The sequence below is a fragment of the Ptychodera flava genome (genome assembly GCF_041260155.1).
Source record: "Ptychodera flava strain L36383 chromosome 3 unlocalized genomic scaffold, AS_Pfla_20210202 Scaffold_27__1_contigs__length_13241970_pilon, whole genome shotgun sequence".
NCBI classification, from domain to species: domain Eukaryota; kingdom Metazoa; phylum Hemichordata; class Enteropneusta; family Ptychoderidae; genus Ptychodera; species Ptychodera flava.
Window position 1 is genome coordinate 11,666,344 of NW_027248281.1, and position 25,270 is coordinate 11,691,613.

Here is a 25,270-nt window from a genome sequence, read left to right on the forward strand (position 1 = left end):
TGTATGTATGTGACTGTAATTGACGAATGAGATGTTGATGTAAATATCCTTATTTATAAGCTTTTAGGGTGTAACGGACGTATCAATCACGCTTATATTTGATTGTCGTGCAACGCAGTGTCATAATATAAGTAGCGAAGCGATATTCAGAGAAATGATCTCACTTTGAGATGAGATACTATAGGTCTCTCTACTAATTTGTGTTCTATTTTGTTTCAGTATTACTGGCAATTACGGATAGTCACGGGGACGAGATTCAGTGTAAAATTATACAGAAGTCCAAAACTGTGAGAGTGCACGAGGGAGATACCATGGAAATGAAATACGCAGTAGACCTTTTCAGTCCTTTCCAACCGAACTGGACATTGGATATCGATGTCCGTCGATTGGGACAAAATGGAGAAAGTAGTGAAAATGTGGTTCTGAAATTGTATAATAAAACCGAAACCCACGAATACGGCTATACATTGGTGACAATCAAGGAGGTAGGTTTTAGTGCACTGGGTCTCAGTTTCGAGCAGCAAGATTGTAGGACATTTCACTCGGGCACCTACAAGATTGAAGTCAGGGTCAAAGAACAGGGAGGACAAACGAAAATATTCAAGAAACAGTGTACAATAGAGACGGTCCTCGACGTTACGAAAAGGAGTTGTTCAAATCAGGGTATGTATTTTTAACCGGAGACAAGAACCTTGTAATTATCACAAAGGTACCAACTGCAGCAAACCCTCACCTCGCCTTTGGAATTACAGAGGTGATAATCGGATGATGACACAAGAGGGTTGTTTTTAATTTAAAGTCCATTTTATTTGATATTAGCAATGTCCACACAGATAATAAAGCAACTTCGATAGGAGCTGCCCAGCTAGAAATCGCAGCTTCCTTACTCTGTTAAAAACAACTCATAATCTACTATAACTTTGACAATCGCGTCTGCAAAGCTGACAGCCGTTGGGGCATTCTTTATTGAATCGTACTGACATATAAACGTAGCCTAGAGGAAGGTCTATGGCTTGCCTGTGTTCGCGGCATCAAGATATTGAAAATTACGTTTTTGATATATATCTAATTCTTTTTGGTTCGAATTATTTGTTCTAAAAAGGCAGAAAATATATCTTTCCGAAAACGCGCAACATCATAAAGGTGGGTGTAAAATATCACCTGTGGCAGAGATTAGCGTGGCTGCTGATGAGACTCCCCAGAAAACTTATATATCACCCATGTTATGTTAATACTATCATGGTGAAGAGCTGTATTGCAAAACCTTACTTGTCTGTTTATAGTGGTATTACGTGAGCTAGAGAGGGTCTACGTGCACCCCGATAGGATAACAAACCTGTATTTTTCAGAACCTCTGAATCACTAGAATACGAAATGGAATTTTAACAGATAAAATATAGGGATACAATAGCTGTTACGGTCATGTTTTGAAGGGTACTTCAAAATCACGATTATGCGACCAACATGCATTTACGTCAAATCTGTCTTCTTGTAAGTCATTTGCTCAGCTTATTTCTTAACATAACCGCACTTGTTTTGTATCATTAGAGAGGCGATATAAGATGACATATTGTTATATGTAATATCTTCTAAACTTTTTGTGAGATATGACCAAAACTTGCCCAGTACCTCAAAGGTTAACATCGCCAATTACTCTTCATCTCAAATTGTATCAATTTTTGGCGAGACAACAAAAATGCAATGCTTTATATGAAATCGATTTCGTTTGGTGCAATTTGATAAAGTCTTTTAACAGTAAAAAAATATTTGGATTCTAAAGCTGTAACAGGCATATTCTGAGCGGTTCCGCACAATCACAGTAATGCAGACTCATATGCGTTTTTATTAATTCTGTCTTTTATAGGTCATCTGATGAGCTTATTTTATTACATAACTATGTTTGCTTAGTATCATTAGAATGGTTATTTACTAGTCTTTAAGATGACATATTGAAATATGCAATATCTTGCATGGTTTTCATGGGTTATGACAGAAACTTACCCCATATCCCAAAGTTATTATCGAAAACTACTGTTATAGCTAACGTAAAATGCTAGCAATTTTTACATAGACAAAACAAATAAGGTAATGCTTTGTATGACATTTTATTTGGTACTGGGTCATGTCAGAACAATGAAATAGACTTTTAAGGGAAAAATAGTGCGATTGTATAGCTGTAATAGTCACATTTTGAAGCGTACAGCAAAATCACAGTATTGTCGGATATTATTTTTATATTTCGATGTAAACTTAGGGGTCTGGGGTAAGTTTTGGTCATATTTCATGACAACTATACAAGATATTGCATGTTACAATATGTCATTTTAATGACTAGTTAATTATCTTTCCAGTGATACCTAACGAATTAGGGTATATTCAATAACAAACTCTGCAGATTACTTATAAAAAGACAATTTTTTACAAAAACACATGCCAGTAAGGAAAACTGAAATTTTGCGGTATCCTTCAAAATCTTACTGTTACAACTACAGAATTCCAATACTTTTGTTCTATTTAAAGTCTATTTCATATTTCTGACACGAATTATTACGAAATAAAACAGATTTCATACAAAATATTGTACAATTTTAGTAAAAAAATGGTAGAATTTATTTTGCTATGACAGAAATTTTCGATGTAAAATTCAGGGTATGAGGTAGGTTTTGGTCATCTTTCACTAAAACTATACAAAATCTTGCATGTTACAATATATAATGTTAAAAACTAGAAAAATACCTTGCTAATGATACCTAACAAGCTACGTTATATTCAAAAACAAATTCAGCAGATGACTTTAATCCCAATATTTTACTGTTAAAAATATATTACATATAACTGGTATGTCCCTGTACCAAAAAAAACCCCAGATTTCATACAAACCATTGCATTTTTAATATGTCTAGCTAAATATTGGCAGAATTTTTAGAATATGGAGAATATGTCACATTTAAGAGGAATAAATTGCCTTTCTGATGATACCAAACAAGTGAGGTTATGTTGAAAAATAAGCTCAGCAAATGACCTATGACCTATAGTGTGTTTGGCAGTTTTTGTGTCCATATAATGCGGAAGCACTGCTGCCAAGGGGCACCCTATTTTGGGTGATAAAGCACCCAAACTTTCGCCACACAGAGTGTAAAAACACCTTCCCCGTCGCTGCACAGCTAAATATTGATAAAAGAAATGCAGACACAATTTCTCTCATATGTTGCCCTTTCCATTCTGGTATTTTGGCAAGAATTTCACTGAGGAATTCGAAAAATATCTAGCGATAAGTCATATACAAAAATCGATGAAAACACAGCAAATAGCACAAACGATTGTTAACTCGTCATTTTTTACAAATAAGAAGGAAACCCGAAATAGAGGGAAACTCAAATCAAACCGTAGAGTTTTAGTTAACCTTCATGAGATATGTAATCTCAAATATTGTAAAAAAATAATGGCTCTATGAAATAGTAAACAAAACGGTTTATTTTCAGATGTATTTTAGCTCACGTGTTCACACTTTGATTTTTACTTTGAACCATCGCCATTGCTCTGCAGAAAATCTGCAGCGTATAATATCAAGAAACATAAAATGTCCTTCTACTGATTCATTCGCCCATGATCTCTCATCATCAATTCAGCTTCAGCCAAACACCGGGTATCGAGAAAACTGGACATAATGAATCGCGTATTACGTGACACATTTGATAACCATGCCCTGACGCATGTGAAATGTGTTCAAAATAGACAACCTGCACCATGGATCATCAAGTCTGTGACGAATGCAAGATCAGAAAGAATTAAAGTTTAACGGATTTTGAGAAAATCTAAACTAGAAGTACATCGACAAATTCACAGAGAGTTGCAGACTCACGTTGTTCGCCTCGTTGAAAATTCCAAACGTTATTATTATTCAGACTTAATTGACTATAGCAAAGGCAACCAGAAACAGTTGTTTAATATCGTTGAACGGTTAATCGGCCAACCTCGGAGATCTGTTCATATTCCGAAGCAAGATAACCCGTCCGAAATCGCCAATCGCTTTGCAGATTTCTTTTTACATCGTGTGAAGGCTCTAGTTTCGAACTTGAGCCAGTCATCCGACGATCTTCACCATCAACGCTCGTCACCGATCTGCGATTTCAAACCCGAGTGTCGTTTCGAAACTTTAATGCTAACAACAACTGAGGAAGTCTTGCGTACCATTCGGTCATCTCCTTCGTCAACATGTTCCCTAGATCCAATGCCTACTAAGATCCTGAAGCAGCCAGAAATCGTACAAGTGTTACTACCGTACATAAGTGAGCTCTACAATGACTCTTTACGTGATGGTATTGTACCCACTGATTTTAAACACGCTGTTGTTATACCTCTTCTCAAGAAACCATCTCTCGATCATGACATTCTTAAAAATTATCGCCCTGTTTCTAACTTACCATTCCTATCAAAGGTATTAGAACGCATAGTTGCTACTAGGCTGACCAATCATATTGCTAGTCATTTCCTGAGTGATCCGTTACAAAGCTGGTCACAGCACTGAGACTGCTCTCTTAAAGGTTACTAATGACATATTGTTAGCGCTTGATGCAAAACATGACGTATTTTTGGTTTTACTTGATCTTTCCGCAGCGTTCGATACCGTAAATCATGATATTATATTAAGTCGGTTGTCAGACATTCTTTGTGTTTCAGGAAATGCGCTTAATTGGTTCCGCTCATATCTTTCTAACCGTAGCCAGTGTGATGTTATCGATTCCACTAAGTCATGTTTCCGTCAAATTGATACCGGGGTTCCACAAGGGTCAGTTCTTGGCCCTATACTATTTAATGTATATACACCTTCTTTGGGGAAATTAGTTGCAAGTCATTGTTTCCTGTATAGTTTTTATGCAGATGATTCATCATTATAAATGTCTTTTAAGATCAATGAAGCTTCTGTGACAGCCAACAATCTTGAACTTTGTATGTAGTTAGGTCTTGGATGTCTGCAAATTTCCTTTGTTTGAATGATGATAAAGCAGAATTTGTAACTTTCTCTGCATCTTCCAGTAATGCTTCGGGTGATAGAATACAGGGGAAACAGGTCGGCGACACCTTGATTTCTGCTCAAAGTACGGCGAAAAGTCTTGGAGTTATCCTGGATTCTGGTCTTACGATTTACCCTCATGTCAACAATATCTGCCGCTGAGCTATTTTTCACTTACGACGCATTGCAATTATTCGCAAATATCTTTCTAGATCAGACACGGAACAGTTGATTCACGCTTTTGTGACATCTCGCATTGATTCATGTAATTCTCTTCTTTATGGTCTTCCGAAATACTCAATTAATCGCCTTCAACGTATTCAGAATATAGTTGCTAGAATTGTAACTCGCTCAGGAGTCACTGAGCATACCCCGATTTTGTTTCAGTTGCATTGGCTGCCTGTTTCTCAACGTATTGTTTTTTAAGATTCTTATCTTCACCTATAAATGTATCCATTCACTCGGTCCAAGTTATCTTTCAAGCACAGACCCGTAGTCTAAGGTCCGCTGACCAATTTAAATTGTGTCAAAGCAGGTCGCGCAAAAAGAAATATGGGGACCGTGCCTCCAGTATTGCTTGCCCCTTTTTTATGGAACAACCTTCCGATTGAGGTTCGTCGCTCCCCAAGCCTGCCTAGTTTTAAATCAAGTATTAAAACATTTCTTTTTAATTCTGCTTTTAACTGAACTCATCCATTGTATTGATGTTTTTTTGTTTTGTTTTTAATTCTTGTAACCTTTTTAAAATTGATTGTATTTTACCCAGCGTCTCTGATCACAATATTTGATTGGATTTAGTCGCTTTATAAATGAATAAATTATTAATTATTATTATCATATATCAAGAAATACTGCACAAACCTTATGAAAGTTTTCACATATGACAATCTCAGAACATTATGATGATACTGTGAGTGTCTTATCTATTATCTGCTCATTTGCATATTCAATGAAACTTTGTAATTAGTGACATAACTCTCATATTCCTGCACTAAATTTGATGATGCATGCAACATATATTGACCTTATATATAGCTAATTGTACTCAGAAGCATTAGGCAGTGTCAAGTTAATAAATAGCTCATTGAATATTTTATTAAGTTTTGTAGTTAGCCATGTAACTCCGAAATGAAACCTGCTTAAGACACTGATCCGACAAATATCTAACTGTGGTGTAAAGCATTTAGTAGTGTTAAGTTGTTTAAGGGTTCATTTGTATATCTAATGATCTTTTTAATTAGGTGTATAACTCTGAAATTACGGCACCGAATTTGGTCTAACCTGCTACATATATTGATCCAATATACATCTAATTGTACTGAAATGCATTGGCCAGTGTCAAGTTTATAAATAATAACTCATTTGCATATTTTATGAAGTTTTTAAATTAGTCATATAACTCCAAAATAAATGCACAAAATTTGATGAAACATATTACAATAGTTATGAGAGATATCTAATTATTTCATAAAGTATTGAGTAGTGTCTAGTTAATTACGATTTCATTTGCATAATTTACTAACTTTGTTATTAGTGATATTCCTCCAAAATTACAAAATTAGATTTGATGAAACGTTATACATATGTTGATCTGATAGATATTCATTTGTCCAATGAAGCATTAGGCAGTGTCAAATAAATAAACACCTCATTTGCATATTAAATAAAGTTTTCAAAATAGTGATTTAACTCTGAGAGTACTGTGCGAAAGTTGACGAAACCTAATACATATTATGATATAAGATATGTCTGATTGTTCTGTGAAGCTTTCTACTATTAATGAATTTGTCGTAAAACACATGAGCACATTCGGTTCACATCTGGTTCATTTAACGATGTGGCGAACAAGCTGCAAGTTCCCATAGAAAGCATTGGCGTCTAATGTACAAAACAGATTGCACACTTCTCGCTGGTTCAAATTCCTCAATTCTGAATCAATGACGGTGAAAAGTGGCATTGTGATCCTTTAACTGACAAACAAAATTTTTATGGTTTTATATTTTTGAATTTCTTGACGAAACATTTTTATTTGCATTGCATTTATTCAGATCACTGAAATATACTCCAGCCCACAAAAAATGGTTATCTTGAGGCATTTTAATCAATAAGCGTCTCGTAAGTTATACAGACCAAATACCTGTCATGATGTTGTTATTTTTACAAAATAAAGGCAAACATGAACGATTAAAATTGCAGCAAAATAGAAAGAAACAGAGAACAGAGGCAAACACGACGCGGAGTCTCCACTGTAATCGTAGTGTAGTGAACGTTATCGATCGATATTCTTTTATCGGAAATTGATACTGTGTTGTCTTGCTCACTCGCAAGTCGTTCCAAGCTCACAATGGCGCCAAACTTGGCTGAGTGCGCTAAAATATGCTGAAACATATAAGTATCACTTAAGATTGAAAAAATTATGTCGTCGAATTAATTTCAGTACAAAAAATCAACGAATACGTTGACGTTATTGGCAAGTAAGTCAATACAGGAGTTATAGCGGAAATATTCTCAACGTGATCTGAGCACGCGCGTGCAGATTTCGATCGATATTCTATTGACAATATATTGATACAATGTTCGCTGTCGTCAATAGCGACCGCCGGAAAGAGCTTTCAGATAGGACATACACTTGGCGGAATTTCCCATTCAGGCGTAATTTCTTCCCACAGTGTAGTTTTACTCTTATAAAACATTCAAACACCGTCATGGAATAGCCTCAAACTTAGCCGGCTATTGAACCACTGTTTTGGGAGTGGAGATTTAGCCGAGCGGTTCTCTCTGTAGCCTCTCCGCTAGACGACTGATGCCGTATGTTGTGGGTTCGAACCCGATTGAAAACTAGCCGTATTTTCTACCCTGGGTTGGTAACTCTGCTGGTGGACAGAATTGTCCCTTAGGTTATCGTTCGCCCAGTTAAAGCGATCAAATTCGTTTCTTCGCTTCGATAAAGTGTAAACATGCGTGCGTGAGTGCTTCACGAACTCTACAACGTATGGAGCGGTCTCAGTCAGAAAAATGTAACAACTTAGCCGGCTATTGAACCACTCTTTTTTGGGAGTGGAGATTTAGCCGAGCGGTTCTCTCTGTGACCTCTCTGCTAGGCTACTGATGCCGTATGTTGTGGGTTCGAACCCGATTGAAAACTAGCCGTATTACCTACCGTCTCCATTTGTGACCTAAACATATTTATGCTTTATCGATGCTAGGGAAACATTGAAATTGTGCTTTTGGTATGTTTATCAACAAACTGCCTTCATTCAGGTTTCTAGTTAACATGATTATAAGTAAATAATGACGGCTTGCAGAAAGTTCTGTTGATCACAAAAAATAATTAGTACTCTTTACTATTTGGTGGTTTCTGTGTAAAAATGTTGTACATTTTCTCAATTTAATGCTACTGAAACCTTCATTTTTTGACTAAACGTTAAAGACCAAGAAACGAATTCAGTAACAACGATGTTTATTGGTCAGGTCACATAAAATTGAACAGTCATTCGAGAAAGTAAAATATGGGAAGTTTACTTCAAGTCTATTTTATCTCTTGTTCTGTTGATATTAGTCGAAATCACATCTCTTTGTATGTTTCCATAAACCAGACATTTTCGTCACGGGCGGTACTTACACTGGAATGAGGAATGAAACCCTGGTAATAAAAGAAGGCAAAGACGCAACTCTTCAGTTTCCTTCCGAAAAGCTGGCCGTACCATTGGAGAATGCTGTAGTGGAATGGAAAAAACTGAAAGGAGACAATGAGTGGAGCTTAATTGCATATCACTTTCGAGGCTACGCTAATTACACCAAGCCAGAGCGTTTTGTCATGACCAGTGACCTCTCACTCATAATACGTAATGTGACCCCGTCTGATGAATGCCTTTACAAATGCATGGTGAGCTACGAGCACCAACTCCAATATGAAACCCTTGTGAGATATGTACAACTAAGCGTCTCAGGTGAGTAGCAAATTATGATGAATTTCGTAAATAGGGAAGGTGATTAAGCAAATAATTTCTAAATATGCTCTCACCCTCAAATGTAAGCTTGGTTTTTTACTAACTCATTTCGCTGAACTGTATGTTATTTGAAGTATTGTCAAACTTTTAAGTTACATTAATGTATCATGAGTATTATCACAGGGCACTGTAGGCATTATTCTTCTGGAAGTTATGATCAATAAAATATCAAAACAGTTTTTATCATACCATGGACGTCTATCTTTTTTTACTTACATGATTATACAAGCCTTACCTGTGTCGCATCTGCATTTATTACTTTGCCCTTTCTATCTCAGTTTAATATTTCAAGGAAAACAGTTTACATCTCTTAATTGCCCTCCCTAATGCCCTTCATTAATTTGTTCTGCCGATCAACAATGCAGGTCATAAGGTAATGTGTTTTACCTTGTAAGCTGCTTACCTTATGAGCTGCTATCGAGTTATTTGATTAGTGCGATAAGCTCCTGCGTTGATGATCGGTAGAACAAAGTAATGAGGGGATTAGGAGGGCAATTAACAAATATATAAACTGTTTCCTTTGAGAATGTATACAGAGATAGCGAGGGCAAGTACTAGGCACACTACCGACACCGCTAATGTTTGTATAATGGAAACAGATTAACACGCAGCATTTATTGATCATATTCATAAATTAAAGACGACTAATGCCTGCAGTACCCCTTAGTATGTTGTGTAATTATAGCGATATTTGTCGATTGAAATATATAAACGTTTTGCTTTGAGCATGCACAAGCAAAGATCTTGCTTTGCCAGCTATATAATAGAAGTTCCAGGATGTAAACTGGCCCTTAATTTTAAGGTATCTTGATACGAAAAGGAACAAGTTTATGTCATATTATAAATCGTAAAGCCTTGTGGATCATATTATCGATTCATTTGGAATGTCATATCTTACTTGTTAAAAATGCAGCAAGCAACAATGTAACACCGTTTTGCTTCCAAATCTGTCTTCTGATGGTCAATTGTTTCGAAGATGCTGTCATTTTGTCCCCTGCTCATCTAATAACAATTACATTTTGTTTAGATTTTATTACGCTCATGCGTAAGATTACGCACTTGGCACAATGTCATCAAATTATATCCTCGCAACATCTTCAAACATATGCCTGTGTAAAGCTATGGGAGAAAGCGCCCTCAGATACGTGCATTTTTTTACGTATCACGCCCCGGCCCGGTGCCCAAATATGGGCAATCGCGTGCATTTCTGAACTACATCGATTCTGGTTACTACGCGCGTTGCTATCCGCAAACGTTCCATTCGTACACAAAGCCAGCGCGAGATTAGGAAAACGTCTTCTCGCTCAGATCGTAGTTGCGCGTGGCGACAGTGAAGCCGCGCAACTACGATCTAAATTCTAGTGAGGTCCTGTGTATACTAAGAGCGTGCCTCTTCAGTATAAATTACAAGAAACTGACATTACGCTTTTGTCCTTCTTACACCTCGACTTCAGCCTTGATCTCTGTTGGTCACGTAATAGTACAGATGTTGCTTTGCGTGTTCTAGAATTCTGCAGGTAAACAAATGACGTCATTATGTATGTCAATCCGCGACGGGAAGCGGCCATCGTATTTATCAAACACTAACACAAATGGTAATGAATATTTGATATCGCACGCATATTTATCTCCTAAACAAGTTGAATATTATGAATACATATTTATCATTCCATAAGGTATATGATAATACCTTTACGGCCCTGATACGGCTTTTGTGGCCCTTGGTCGTACGGCGTATGGGCCCTTGCACGCTCGGACCCTTCCGCCGTACGACCTCGGGCCGCAAAAGCCGTATCAGGGCCGTAAAGATTAATCAGTTCTACATCCTTGGCCGAAAATACAAGAAACTGAATGACATTAACTTCAGCCGTATCTCTTGAGCGTACAGCTAGCTACGGACACACTCACATGTCCAAAGAAAGCAGGTTCACTTTGATCAAGGATTGTGGATATGGTGTCCAAAAGTCAAGTCATGGTAGCAATGAACACTATTTTTATACGGCCAGGTATCAGAGTGATAGAAGACATGCGAATATACTTCGAGAACAACAGTGATGCGATCTACAAAAGCATAGTGTGCGAGGCGACGAACTGCAATCCACAAGCGTCACTTTCCTGGGTTATCAGTGGAGGAGAATTTGTCAGCGGTAATCGAGATCTTAAGATCACTCACGACCAAGATGACGCAGGGTATGGAAGAACCACCTCAAGAAGTAAACTGACTTTCTTTCACAGTCGTGGGAGGCAGGAAATCAACGTGGATTGTATCGCAAAGCAGCCAAGCTTTAGGGAGAATTCAATATCGACAGTCGTGGAATTTGATTCCCTTGTGAAAGAACCAACAGGTCTGTCGTTATCATCAATGTAGTTAAGAAATGACACTCTGGGAGCCATTACAGTGTCAATGAACTCCGCTCACGTCCATCGAATTTTATGTTGTAAAGAGGTCAGTAGTTTACGACGATGCTCGGAAAGACGTGTAGTAATAGATTACATTTAGTGACACTAAGTGTTCGTGAAGATAACTTACACACTCGTATTTCAGTGTATTCAAACACAACACAACCCGATGACTAACCTCAGCAAGATGATCAATTACTTTTTTGCAGATGAACATGTAGAGGAGTTGATAGAAAGTGTAACCAAGAAATTGTCATTGGCATATTGCCTCTGACATTCTGTTCCCTGATAATGCTTCATTTTATGGGAAATAATCCAAGTGAAATGGTGGAAGATTGTGAGAAATGGTCATGAAATTGCCCGGTGTAATAAAAACCCTCCCATGCTAGTGTTTTATCACATTTTATCATATGTTTTACATTGATTTATTTACTATTTAACAGACATGTCACATCATTTGACGCCACAACCAGAGATTTCCCAAATGAAAGAGATGGTATCATTGATCGCGATATCAACGTGTATAGAAATTCTGGCAATCACGATTTCAATAATTGTTGTGGCTCTTTCATGCCGTAGGCGAAAATCTCCTGGAAATGTAAGTATGGTAAAACTTTGTTCTTACTTTTAGTAGTTGATTTGAATAAAGGTAATGTAGCACTCCTTTACGGCCATATACAGACGGATATCAGCCACTGCTTATCCTTGTAACCCATTATATACTTACCATTACCGGAAAGGTTGATTATTGAACAGGTCTCATTCAAGTTCAACCAGCACTTCATAATATAAAAGACACTGTCGGACAATTGCAGTATCTACTAAAATCGAATATGTAAGAACTGCACTAAACATTACTTCTGTCCATTTTTATTCTTAAAAAACAAACATTGGCAAAACACCTTTAGATTGATTTCTGTCGATGATTATATATTTATATACAGATGATAAATATCGAAAACAACAGGGACGACCAACTCCCTGAACAACAAACAATATTTGACACTGTTGTGCAGTCGACAGAAGCTGGAATAACAACAAGTGTGTTGGAATCCGCACATTATCGTTCTCACTTCAGATATTCAGGTAGTTTAGAACACAACGGCCTATCAAGCGACATGACCTCTCAAGAACATGGCAATATGTTTGCATGCGTGACTCAGCCTAAAGATCTCACAAATTGGATTTCTCCTGTGGGCGGCAATTCCTTGGCAGAGGTGACCATGCTTGAAGATAATGCGATATCGACGACATCGAGGGCGTCAAGTGTTACCATATCTAGCGAAGAATCATTGAGCGGTCGCCGTCTAGCATCTGACTATGTGCATGCAGAACAGGAACGTGAAGTAGCGCGTGACGATGTCCAAGTAGGTTTACAGATTGGTGAAGGACATTTTAGTAGAGTGTGTAAAGGATGCCTTAAACTTCCTGGTAATCAGGAACAAATAGAAGTGGCCATCAAAATACTGCCAGGTACGATTGTTAAAACCCTGGTTTATATTATTTGTTCACCGCAGCTCTCCCACATTGTTTAAGGTTCCAAGACAAGAAATTGACCTTTTCAAGCTACAAGCTCCATAGTGGTTAATAAGCTCAGAACCGCCGTAAATTAAATATTTTCGGAAAGCCTAGATACAGAGCAACATTTTGGTTACCATAGTGTCACCATTTTTACATAACTATCACGTGACAGGCAATTTGCATAACCTTTCAAAAACCGGTTTTCCCTATGTTTTGTCTCAATACTTTGAGATATGTGGCTGAAATTTGTATGAGTGCAAACAATTCCAAGCATCTTCCAAAATGTGTCTCAGATTTTTTTTAAAACTTACTCAAACAATTTTTATGCCAGAGAAACTTCCAGAGGGGTGAATTTAACCCTAGTTGATTTCTTTAAAATTGTGCTCAAATAAAAACTAAGCAAGATATAAACAATCTGAGACACACTTTTAAAGAGCCTTGTAACAGCTTGCATTCCAGCAAGTTTAAGTAAGATATTTTGAAGTATTGAGACAAAACATTTGGAAAACCGATTTTTGAAAGGTTATGAAAATTACCTGTCACATGATAGCTATGTAAGCAATGGTAATACTGTGGTTACCAAAATGTTCCCCTATATCTAGGCTTTCAGAAAATGCATAATGTACGAGGGGTCTGAGCTTATTAAGCACCAGAGAATTGTTATATTAAAGAGGTCAATTTCTTGTCTTGGAAGCTTAACTGAATGTGTCAAATCCCATCAAAATTTCAGACACAAAGTATGCAGGCAGCATTATAATATTTTCTTGTCTCGCGTAATAATTTCCTATGATATCGTTTCAATATATCTTTTCGTTTCTAATATGAGTCATATATTAACGAGGAGCTGCATGTTGCAAACACAGTTTTTTCAAAGCAATATTTCTTATCAAAGATGACAAAGAAACCACCTCATACCATATATTTTCAAAACGCAGAGACTCTTGAGTTTAGTATGGTAGCAGTAGTTTACTCAAAGGATGACGTGGGTGTATATTTCGGGTAAAATTCCTCAATTTCGGTATTAATGATAACAATTAATTTAAGTCAAAAATTTGACGCTATTTTTCTAAAATGTAATATTTCACTTGAAAGAAGAGTATATGTAGAAAAAAACTACAATTTTATTTGGCATTATCTATCCTCACTCTAAAGTGGTAGGGGTTTAAAGACTGAAATTCTTAAAAAAATGATTTACATCATGATCAGTAAAATTTAAATGCCTCTCTTTCAAAATGTAAGAATTTTATTGCCAAAAAAATTAGTCGTTTTATTATATAGTATTTAAAGAACTTAATGTGAAAATTTCAGAAAATTTGACCCAGCCAGAGTGGAGTTAAGTTCTTTAAAAATTTTGAAATAGGGAGGAAAAAGAAGCTAGAAAATCAGGTGGTTTGCAAACATTTGCATAGATTAACATTTCTTTATCACGCAACTTTCGACTGCTTGAGAAGCTAAAAGGTGAACGCAACAAATATGTTAATATTGGGTTAACAGTATAGTTAAAATTTATTGAATATTTGCAAAAAAGTTATTTTGAGCAAAATATGTTGTGTTGGGTGCAGCGCCCCCTTAAGAGGATGGGGATGATCCCTAGATGCAAACATTACACGATCATTTCGACCGTGCTCTAAAGTGTTTAATTGTTGTGATTAATTCTGAGTAATTAATTATGAGTATCGGGGTCCACATGAAGCTTGACGCGCGCCAAGAACTGTACCATGCCATATGATTACATGATTACTTGTGGCATAACGAGCGTATGTATGATTTTTGGAACGTAAATTACGGATGCTGGATAAGAATTGTGCTCTTCTAACAGCGAATTTTGTGCAAAAAACTGATCTTTGATCCCCATTACAGTATATATTTTCTGAATGCCTATGTATGCGAACCGTGTCATTTGTATTATGTGATCGTTGTTTTGATAAGTGACAGAACAGAAAATTTATATAAACTCCGACAAAGCAGTTTTTAATCTGCCAAACATTGTTGTATCGATCTCGAAAAAGGCCCGGCGACTTGTGTCTTTGGCTATAAATGTTATTCTACAATTATCCAGTTGATGAAAGGCCCATTTTAGTGGCGGTAACGAAAATACTACTGGCGGATAAAAATATCTTAGACAGGCTTTTTGAGATGATGATGTTGTCGATTGTTGGCGCTCATCTACACCTCAAATGCTGCTATGTTTGAGTAGGGGACGATGAAACTGATTTTATTCCTGAGATGACTGTCACATTATTTGAATAATGATGATAATAATGAACATCAAAGAATTCGTCAATTATCCGGGCTCTCAGGGAATATATACTGTAATTGGGTGTAAAGCTCAATATTTTGTTCTGCAGAGTATTGGTTGTTTGAAAGGGCCAGATACTTGTCATGTAATCTTAAGCCCTCAATCGGAATTCAAGCCCTTCAAAAAAGTTATGTTTTATCAATTTTACAAGCTTTTGCATGACAGTGAATGTAACATCAACAGTTTATAGCCAATTAGATGTTAAAGAGATGTTACGACTAAGATAATGCCATTTTAATAACAAGTTGAATGGCCTTTGACAAACAATACAGTTTAGTTTAATATCATTCTAGACGATGTGATTTGTAAGACAAAAGATTTTACGTCACACTGATCACCTGAATGTCAACAACGGTTAGTTTTCATTAAATAAGATCAAAGATAGCATAATTTGGCTCCCGTCCTCGAAGTACAATGATATTTAATGGGTTTTTTTTAAATTACAAATGAGTACATAATGTCACGTAGCGTGGTTGTAATGTAGCTATTGTCGGATACGTACACTCTGTGGTACAAGTTTAACAGGATGGAAGCATCTCTCAACGCCGAGCATGGCTGAACTATCTGTCAATATATCACCCGGTCAATGTTAATGACTTGAGCAGTTGTCAAAACAATACGTTCACTGAGAGAGGATGGACTCTCCTTCAGAGGTCACGAAAATAAACAAGGGAGAGGATTCTCACGATGCACCACGAGCAGGGGTCAACTGTCGGTCATTCATTGTCAGCCATACCAACTAAATTCAAGCCATAAAAAATAAGGAAAATTTAACTTCACAGAGACTGATGTTTCTCTAAAGTGTTAGGAAGTTCAAGTGGTACTGTTATTCATCCTGAGTTTTCATAGTAACATTTTTTTGTGTTTCATCGTTAACTGGTTACAATAATTCATTAAATTTACAAGTTCGTTCACGTCACGCTTATTAAATTTGATAATATTTAAATCGTGTACGTCCTTCTTATAAAAGTCATCAAATTTATCAATAACGATACCGGACACTCTATGCCCGCAAAAACTTTGAACACAATATCAATGGATATACTCGCAACAATTATTAAAAGTTACATCAAGTATTGTTCTGCAAGTTGTCAGCAATTTCACTTGACATAAAATCTTAAAACTTGCAAATCACTCTAGCGTACGCGACATTCCTAATATTTCTTTCATAACATCGTCTTTATCTAGCATGTACCAGTACCGAAGAGTATGAACGTTTGATACGTGAACTGGATATCATGAAGAGACTCAGACCACATCCACGGGTGGTCCAACTGCTTGCATGTTGCACATTACCGAAAAGAGGTAAGACAGAATTTGCAATCACAGAATTACCATTGCCCACCTTGAAATCAACAGGCGATCTTTAACATTGCACCTCAAATATAAAATGCTCAGATATCCACATCGAATTTCAGTGCAAGCTATTACAATTTCAAAGCAAGTACTGAACCTTCGCAGACTCGAAATCATCCTCATTTTTTCACATCAGATTGAGTCTTAGACGGATGGCTCACTGATGTTATGAATGATAGGTTCCTATCATATATCAAATGTTCGTACAAAAGCGTTTGTTTGGAATTCGATCCTCTATCCCTGGTGACAATACTCGCTTGTATTTCTGCTACTATGATAATGCTAACTTCCCTTTGTTTAAAAGCAAATGTACCGTTTACTGGCAAATGTGGAGCGTTACAGCCTTCTTGACTACAGCGCATTTCAAAAGTTTGCTACGATAAAAACGAACATTACCTATTATGTGTTGTGTATTGTCAGAACCGATCTTCCTCATCGTTGAATATCTACCAAACGGATCGTTGAAGGGTTATCTGCAGAAGAATCGTCCTACCGCGAATACACCGATGACAGACCCAATGGAAAGGAGCAGAAATTTGACAGATAAGGATCGTATTAAATTTGCCTACCAAGTAGCTGATGGAATGACATTTCTACACGAGAACAATGTACGTAAGAATAAACAACATCGTAATATACTTTGTAGGTGATTGGACAAAACGGTAACAATTCAAGTTAAAAAACTTCACAGAAGAAATAAAAGCATAGTAATGTAGCAACCATGAACATTTTCGCGCAAGATATCCGTAATGTTATTACCTCCTACTGCCTATTAATGAAACTTTCCTTCATATCTTAGCAATCCTAACGAAACATAAAATGGGCATTACTTGGGACTTTCCATCAAAAGCGAGACAGTGAGTTAGTGAGTACAATCATAAAAGTATTATTCAACCTTTACTCAATCCAAAACAGTGTATGTAATATTACACATTGTATTTTACACTTCCCATTAGCATAAAGGCTTTAACTTGTTGTCTGGACACTTGAACTTCTTGATTGAAATCGGAAACATGTTATTTTGTGCAGATTTCGTCATCCAAACAAGGCAGCTATTCATCGCAACTTTCTATCGTTCATTGCTATGTACCGATTTGTAGCAACAACAGTACGAAGATTTAATATTGTTTTTTTTTCAGTTGATACATCGCGATTTGGCATCAAGAAATATACTCGTGACCAACGATGTTAATTGCAAGATCTCTGACTTTGGACTTGCTCGAAACATTGGACCCAGTCAAGAATACGTAATGCAATCACCGGTGAGATCCTTTGATAGTAATCAATCTAAATGTAGAGTAGAGTTTATATTGTTTTGATAACATATCTTATTACATGCCTCGTATATCGAACATCGCGCGTTCCATAGGATTCAATGGTAACTCGCCAATGACGTCGAGGGCCGCATAGTCATCATTGGACTGAAAGTGAACCGGAACTATTTTCAACTTGACAACTTTTCTTATGTAAAAATGTCGAAATTTCATGTTTGCACAGGAAATCCGCATTTAAAAAAAATTGCAGAAACAAAATTTATAAACCGCATACCAGTAGTTAAAAATATATCATTGCGCCATTCGATGATGAAAATCGTTCCATTGTTAACGAATTTTCGTCTAAGATGGAAATAAAGCAATGGATTATCTTTTGGCAATAAATCTAAATATTTTGAGTGAAAACTGTGTAAGAGAGGCATGTAATAAAACCATTATAGCCCAAACATGCGACTATGTACCCTCGGGGCAAGAGGGCCATTTGCGCTCCTTACGTCGGGCAAATGGTCATTCGCCCTCGGACACATAGTCCCATGTTTGGGGTATAATGTATATTATAACACACCACATGCTCATTCCATGTCGCGATTCGCCAGAATACGTCACGTGACGTGAAAATAGATATGTCTAGTCCCCATCGGATCGACAAAAGTGAAGTCAGGGGGTATTTGAAAAACTATTTCCCTAGGGAAATAGTTCTGACCAAATTTGGAAAAGTGCCCGGTCACGTGACCGTAGTGTCGTCTGCAGCTTTGCTACAATGGCGGGTGACTAGAACGTGATGTGCGTCCGGGATAGGTGACGACATATTCTCTAAAACAGATTTTCCAACGTTTTCCAACATTCCAACAGCGTAGGAACTTGAACAGCTAATCGACGGAAAAGATTAAAGCGCAACTAAGGATGTCGCTAGGTATGCTTAGAATATTTTTTGAAAGATAGTGGTAGCACGTAGGTAAAACTGAAACCGATGTGGAAACATCGCCCGGTAAACTTGTCACAATGGATTGTTGCCGTGCAAAATATCAAAACACATTAAAAACTATATGACAATACAACATGAGCATGTGGTGTGTTATAAAACACCTATAGCCTGGTCTTTATTCGGGCTATAGCGCTCGTCTATTACCCCTCGTGGCCGTGCATTACCAGAAACACATCGCTATACCCCTCGGCCTACGGCCTCGGGGAGTAGCGATGTGTTTCTGGTAACGCACGGCCCCTCGGGGTAATAGACGGGCGTATAGCCCTCATGACCAGGCAATAGGTGTTTAATATGTCCATTTACAGGCTGTTACAGCCCCTGTAAAGGAAGGGTTCTCAGTTCCAAAATCAAATCGTTACACGAGGTACAAATGCATATTGCATACCTCGATGCTTCCTTGTCTGTTTCCTTACATTCCGTCTTATCGTTACTTCGACACGTACCTGGGTTAAACATTCTCACTGATCTGTCCCCCTCAGAGGGACAGTGTTTAAATGAGTATTAACTCGAACGTGTTTCGTCATCTTGAACCTGTCTCGACTTGCATGAATTTGAGATTTATTGCTGTCATTGTGCTTGGCCTCATTCTCGTCGCTGCTTTGTCTTTAACACTGTCTCCGACGATGAATTCTGAAACTTTCAGTACACTTGATTATTTTAGGGAACACTTCCACTTCGTTGGGAGGCACCGGAGTCTTTAACATCAAACGTTTACACCTTTAAATCTGATGTCTGGTCTTATGGAATCTTACTTTGGGAAATCATTACATTTGGCCAAAGGCCCTATCCAGACTTGAATAATTGTGAGGACGTGCGAACGAAAGTCAAAGAGGGCTATAAAATGGCCATACCAGAAAACTGCCAAAAAGGACTGTAAGTAATTGTATCAATTGTATCAATTGTATTAGATCTCCTTTTCTTGCAAGACATATATAATAACATTATTCTATATGTGCAAACGCTATTTCATCCTCTTCACCTTCTCCATAACAGTCTACTGCAAATGTTTATATTGTTTATTGTTTTGTTATGCTATCTGTCTATGTATGTATGTATGTATGTATGTATGTATGTATGTATGTATGTATGTAAAGTAGAATAACACTTCATCCTGTTTATTGGACACAGGGGTGATATAATTAAACAATGTTGGCAGTATGATGCAAAGAAACGGCCTTCATTTAAAAGGATTGTCGACAACCTGGAAATCATGAAAGAGGTAATTGCGAGTTTAAACAAAAATTTATCAAGAAGATATCACATTTTAATATCATTATCACTATTGTTATGAACAACAACGGCAGTCATGCTAACGACAATCAAAAGGGATACCGATAAAGCAAACCATTATTATTATTATTATTATTATTATTATTATATTATTTATTTATTTATTCATTTATTTATTTGTTGTATTTGTTGTATTTGTTGTTATTATTTTTTATTTTTTGTGTGTTTGCTTGTTTTTATTCACGTAATGCATAATTGTATTTCAGGCTATGTTTGTATGCAAGAGCAATCTGAAAAAGTTAATGTTTGATTGGTTCACAAATTTAGCAAAATGTTTATGACTCCCCATACTTTATATCATAGTCTGAAGGATAAACAATCATTAAGTACAACGTTTAATATTTGATAACATTGTAAATTTTCGGTGTACTTTTTTCACAGGACCACGTCACTTTTTAGTGCAATGTTTTGATCCGTGTATGGTTCCAGGAACACACTATACTCTTCTCAGCTAGTATGCCACAACAGTCCCCATGAACGCTGAGCGATGACTGCGGAGCACGGTGATATATATCAACAAAGGGCTTACCATAGTCCAACAAACAAGCCTTGTTTGCTACAATTTGTGGTTGTGAAACCATCGTTACATTTTCAATGGTCTGTTGTTTAGTCTTGATATTATTGTAGACTGTGACATTTGTAAATAGGCGATGTATTCAACATTAGATTTTTACGGATTTAAAGTTCAATTATATTTCACGACCATTTGAAGACATAGTTTATACTTATATTATACTATATTGAGAATGCGATGTAATTTATAAATATAGAATTTAAATCATCTTTCTAGTTTGTTTTTGCTTTAATTTGTATATAACACATCGCATCACATCAATTTGCCATGTTTAAACGCTAAATCGTATTGATGGGATACACCACATTAAAGTACAAAAATGCGAATTTCAAGAGAAAACTGGGTACTCCTGCTTTTAGATGTAATTTTTAGAGTTCTTGCAATTACTTACGGTTTTTGTCAGATTTTTTACTCAAAGTTAAAGAACTGACATTTTCTCAGTAGAATTCCGTCAACTTCAAACATCCCAGAGATCTTGTTTAGTTTTATCACAATTATGATCAAACAATCGGCATCAACGTTATATCTTATACATTATGTGTTCATCAGCCATCCGGCTTCTTTACTGGGCCAGGGAATTCACCTGCGACATATGTGTTATAATACACCCAAAGAGAACATCAAGTCTTCCTTGTCTTGCTGCACAGTATTGAGATGCACAAATCAGTAGAGATGTCGTCGTCTTTTAGTTGTACTACAATTCTCGTTTCCGGAAGAAAGAATTTATTCTTATGTCAATGTATTAAATAGCGACAAATGTACATAGCACAATAAGAATTAAATGTCATGTCAGTCAAATGTATAGGATAGTCGCACTTTTAGAAAATACCGGCAGCACTTTACCAGCACAGGCTCGACTATTTTTGGTAGGTTGTGCATTCGGGCATGATAATACTATTTGTGACATTAATGTTATTGCAGAAGTCGAATATGTCCATTTGATTCAGGTGTAGGAATGCGTTGACCGTATATTTATAACTCTCAGATGGCGAAAACATTTTTTTTTCTGGATTATCGTACATCGTGATGAAAACACGCACGATGATAACAAGATAGTATAAGAAGGATAAGCATTGAGTATTGATGTACCAACCATTCTAAATTAGGACACGTCTTCATCAGTTCTGTTCAACAAAGTCTGTAAAAGTGATATGACAATTACTCTCTCTCTTACTCTTATACACGCATATAGTGTGGCAGATAAAGCGACTGATAGAAATTAGCACTTGAAAATGACATTTTATATTTAGATTATCTGATTACTTACTATCTGATTCCTCCTTTTACGTATAAGAAATTTGAATAAAATGTACTTTCTTTCTGATGGTGTTCTTCAATTAATCGAAATTAGTTCATCCCTTCTTCACCGTCTTTTTGTCTTTGTCCGTCAATCAAAATACTTTCATCCTCAATGTCCTGTCCTAATTTGTCCGATTACTGTATCGTATACTACTAACCTCTGTGATGCGTTCCGGCAAACAACATACAGAGATATGGGAGGCCCCACTATTGTACACAGAACGGACAATTTGCGAGATGTTTTGCGAATACATAAATTGTCACTATGCTGGCGTTTTCACCAGGTGATTCTCAGCACTGATGATGAGGAGAGGTACCTACTAAAGACAACCTTTGTCGATATCAAGACGGGGAAGTGGAGACAGTAGCAATGGCGGTAACCTTAAAAAATTGCTTGATCAACGAACATACATCTATTTTACTGCAATGTTTATGCACATTATCCTTGGCCATGAGCTAACAATTTATATGTTAGTAATTATTTTTTTTAATATTTCAAATACTAAGTTCCCCTATAATAAAGTATGCTGTCATTCACAAATTAATCACTTAGATTTACTTGTTCATAACAACTTTTTGCAAACCTAAGGTGTCAAAGTTATTTTTATTTATTTGAAAAATAAATTTCTCTTTGCATGTTACAATGTCATTATTTGATTATAGACTGATACGCATATCTAAGGAAGGGATTTAATCGATTTAATCCGTCGGAATTTTCTGTCATTGGAGCATTTGAATCTCACCTACATTTGAATCCCCTGAATACTGCATGGTTGCATTGCACCATTATCTGTCACAAAATACCAACCCCTTTTCTGTACTGCAGAACCACTAATATCGTAATGATTAAGACCTGTACATGTCTAACATTTACCTAAAATGCCTCAGAATAACACCATTTCAGTTGCTAAATACTCAGGTTTCTACAACAGGAGGTGTGACCGCCATCCACATGACCACTTCATGGTGTATCGCTCCAGAAGATGGGTGTCAGAATTTGTCCGAGTGAATATTGTTAATGCATCGGTCAACTTTGCTGCTTTATGACCAGTCAGTCGATCTCCATATTTTCAAAATTTGCGCAATTTTGTTGATTTCAGCATTTATAGTCCAAATGTGCGTCATTATAACTGATACATCAATAATTGATATGCAGTGCTGGGCTGAGTTGTCACCGTTTGAGCGAATATCTTCTTCCCTTAGACACTGAATTCATTATCGAGAACGTATGTTTTCACTTTGTTTGAAAAAAAGTCGCTATCATAATGGTTGTTTTAAGAATAAAAGCTTCTGAAAGACTCGTTTGTGAAACTTTTTGATAATGATTGATGAAAAGCATGAATATAGTTTGCTTTTTTAAATTATGGATGATATCACAACTCACGTGTTTCTTTTTATTTCAAAAATAATTTGCTTTGCATTTTCTCTGATATAATTTTCAGCAAGGCGATGTAAAGTGAATGAACTCTACCATATCATTATTAATTAAGAGTAGATTTTGACTAGCTGCATATTTTAAAAACAAAGAAATGGTTCGCAATTGAATGACGTCACCAAGGCGTAAATAGCGGCCGGCAAGAAGGCGTGTTTTGGGCGACACGTTTTATTTGCTTCAGGTATTTTCACAGAGTCGACCGACTGTTTCTGCAAGGGTCGTTCAACAACGTATCTCCGTCGACGTCGCGATTGATGCGCTAGAAGGTGGCAGGGAGACACCGGTCTGTCAACTTCTGCGTGTATCAGTATCGCTGATACAAAAGTCATGAACGCAATCTTCGTTGATCACTGGAATATCAAAAAATATCCTACAGACAGAATCAAATCAACAAAAAATGTGAAAAGCTCTCCCCTGAAGAAAAATGCCGTGGTTGTAATTTCGCACGTGGTTGCAGTCTTTTTTCCTCGTATACTCCAATAGCATGTGAAGGTAACTTTCCTCGATATTTTGCTGGTACACTGGTGGCATCCGTATTTAATTTCCTGGCGAACTTGCTGCAGGACGAACCGGCAGACAGAGTGTAGACGATAGCCTGCAAACAAAATAGGTGCTCTCAAAATTTACTTTTTCTACTGTCAAACCCAATGATACCCCTCAAAAGGTGTCCACAGGCTTTGATCAACTGATCGATGCGGCACAGTTTAGGTTCCAGAAAGAGATTCACACGTTAATACATACAATTCATAGTCGCGATCGACCGAAATCCAAGTTTGCAGATTTCACTGTTTCAGGCTCTCATGGATAATCGAGGCTACTATTTTATTTTCAGTCGTATTTGAAACGATTTCAGTCCCATTACTTGTTATCTGATTCGGCGGTCGACTTTTCCGAACACTACCTCGTTATGCTTGTGAGCATATAACAACTTGAAGACTCTAAACTGTGTAAATTAAAATGCATGTATTGAACTTGGGCATGCATTGTCAAGAACAGTGAGCGCGATGTTCCTTGAAAAATTACACCTATGAACTCGCAGGGATGACGATATGTAGAGTTTGCACGCAAATTGCTATCAGTGAATAGTTTCAAAACTCTATCAAATTCTCGTACGCTAGTAAACCGTCAACACAAAATGGCAACTCGACCGACGCTATGTTGCTTCCGGAGTGTATTCACATGTAGCAGCGAGTAAGTTCAGCGGACGGGGTAATTCCCTGCACAGCCCCGTGTGAAGAGGGACTGTTGTTTGGCACTTTGTGGGCGGCGATTTTCAATTCCGGACAGATATGTTTAGGAACAGTTGGCGTGTGGTATTTACTTATTTAGACAATGAAAAATCGATATTTCTATCTATCGTATCGATTCTTGGAATAAATGACGACCGCGCTACCAGGAGAGATCTCAGAAAGATCTTGTTTAAATTCACGGCGACTTCACATAGAGTCCGGTGCGCGTCTTCTTGCTAATGCAAGCAGAAACCTTCCTCTGTGCGCAAAGAGGAAAAAGTAGCGAGATCTGGTGAACGTGACTTGGGTCTCTAAAGTACGGATTCTTCTGAATTTGACCACATTTACCTCACAATCAGTAACCATGGAACAATGGATCATTCTCGACAAAGGCTGATTAAATAGCATCTTGATAAGAATTGTTTCGTTGCCTGGGTCTAACTGGCAGCTACAGGAACTCCAAGGAGAGCTCTCATCGACAATATGGAGTTCAGACAGAACGAGTTTCGGATAACATATACTTCAGGCAACTTAAATTGGATGTGGATATGTCAGACTCAGGCAGTTCTTCCATATTTGTAAGT

At 37.0% G+C, this 25,270-nt stretch overlaps 1 protein-coding gene across 1 annotated transcript; it reads left to right on the forward strand.

The window, feature by feature from the left end:
* The first annotated feature begins 8,616 nt into the window (after positions 1–8,616).
* Positions 8,617–22,061, forward strand: LOC139126457 (uncharacterized). The gene is made up of 10 exons (XM_070692514.1): positions 8,617–8,964; positions 11,031–11,369; positions 11,868–12,022; positions 12,369–12,897; positions 16,433–16,549; positions 17,021–17,208; positions 17,740–17,862; positions 19,521–19,732; positions 19,988–20,078; positions 20,531–22,061. The coding sequence occupies exons 1-10, from the start codon at positions 8,643–8,645 to the stop codon at positions 20,546–20,548; spliced, it is 2,094 nt and encodes a 697-aa protein (XP_070548615.1). The 5' UTR covers positions 8,617–8,642; the 3' UTR covers positions 20,549–22,061.
* The last annotated feature ends 3,209 nt before the right edge of the window (positions 22,062–25,270 follow it).

Excerpts from the sequence above, each read along its gene's own strand:
- LOC139126457 (XM_070692514.1), top strand. The coding sequence starts at position 8,643 with ATGAGGAATGAAACCCTGGTAATAAAAGAAGGCAAAGACGCAACTCTT. Across the intron at positions 12,023-12,368 it reads GGCGAAAATCTCCTGGAAAT|ATGATAAATATCGAAAACAA; the intron begins GTAAGTATGGTA and ends ATTTATATACAG. Across the intron at positions 16,550-17,020 it reads TTGCACATTACCGAAAAGAG|AACCGATCTTCCTCATCGTT; the intron begins GTAAGACAGAAT and ends GTGTATTGTCAG.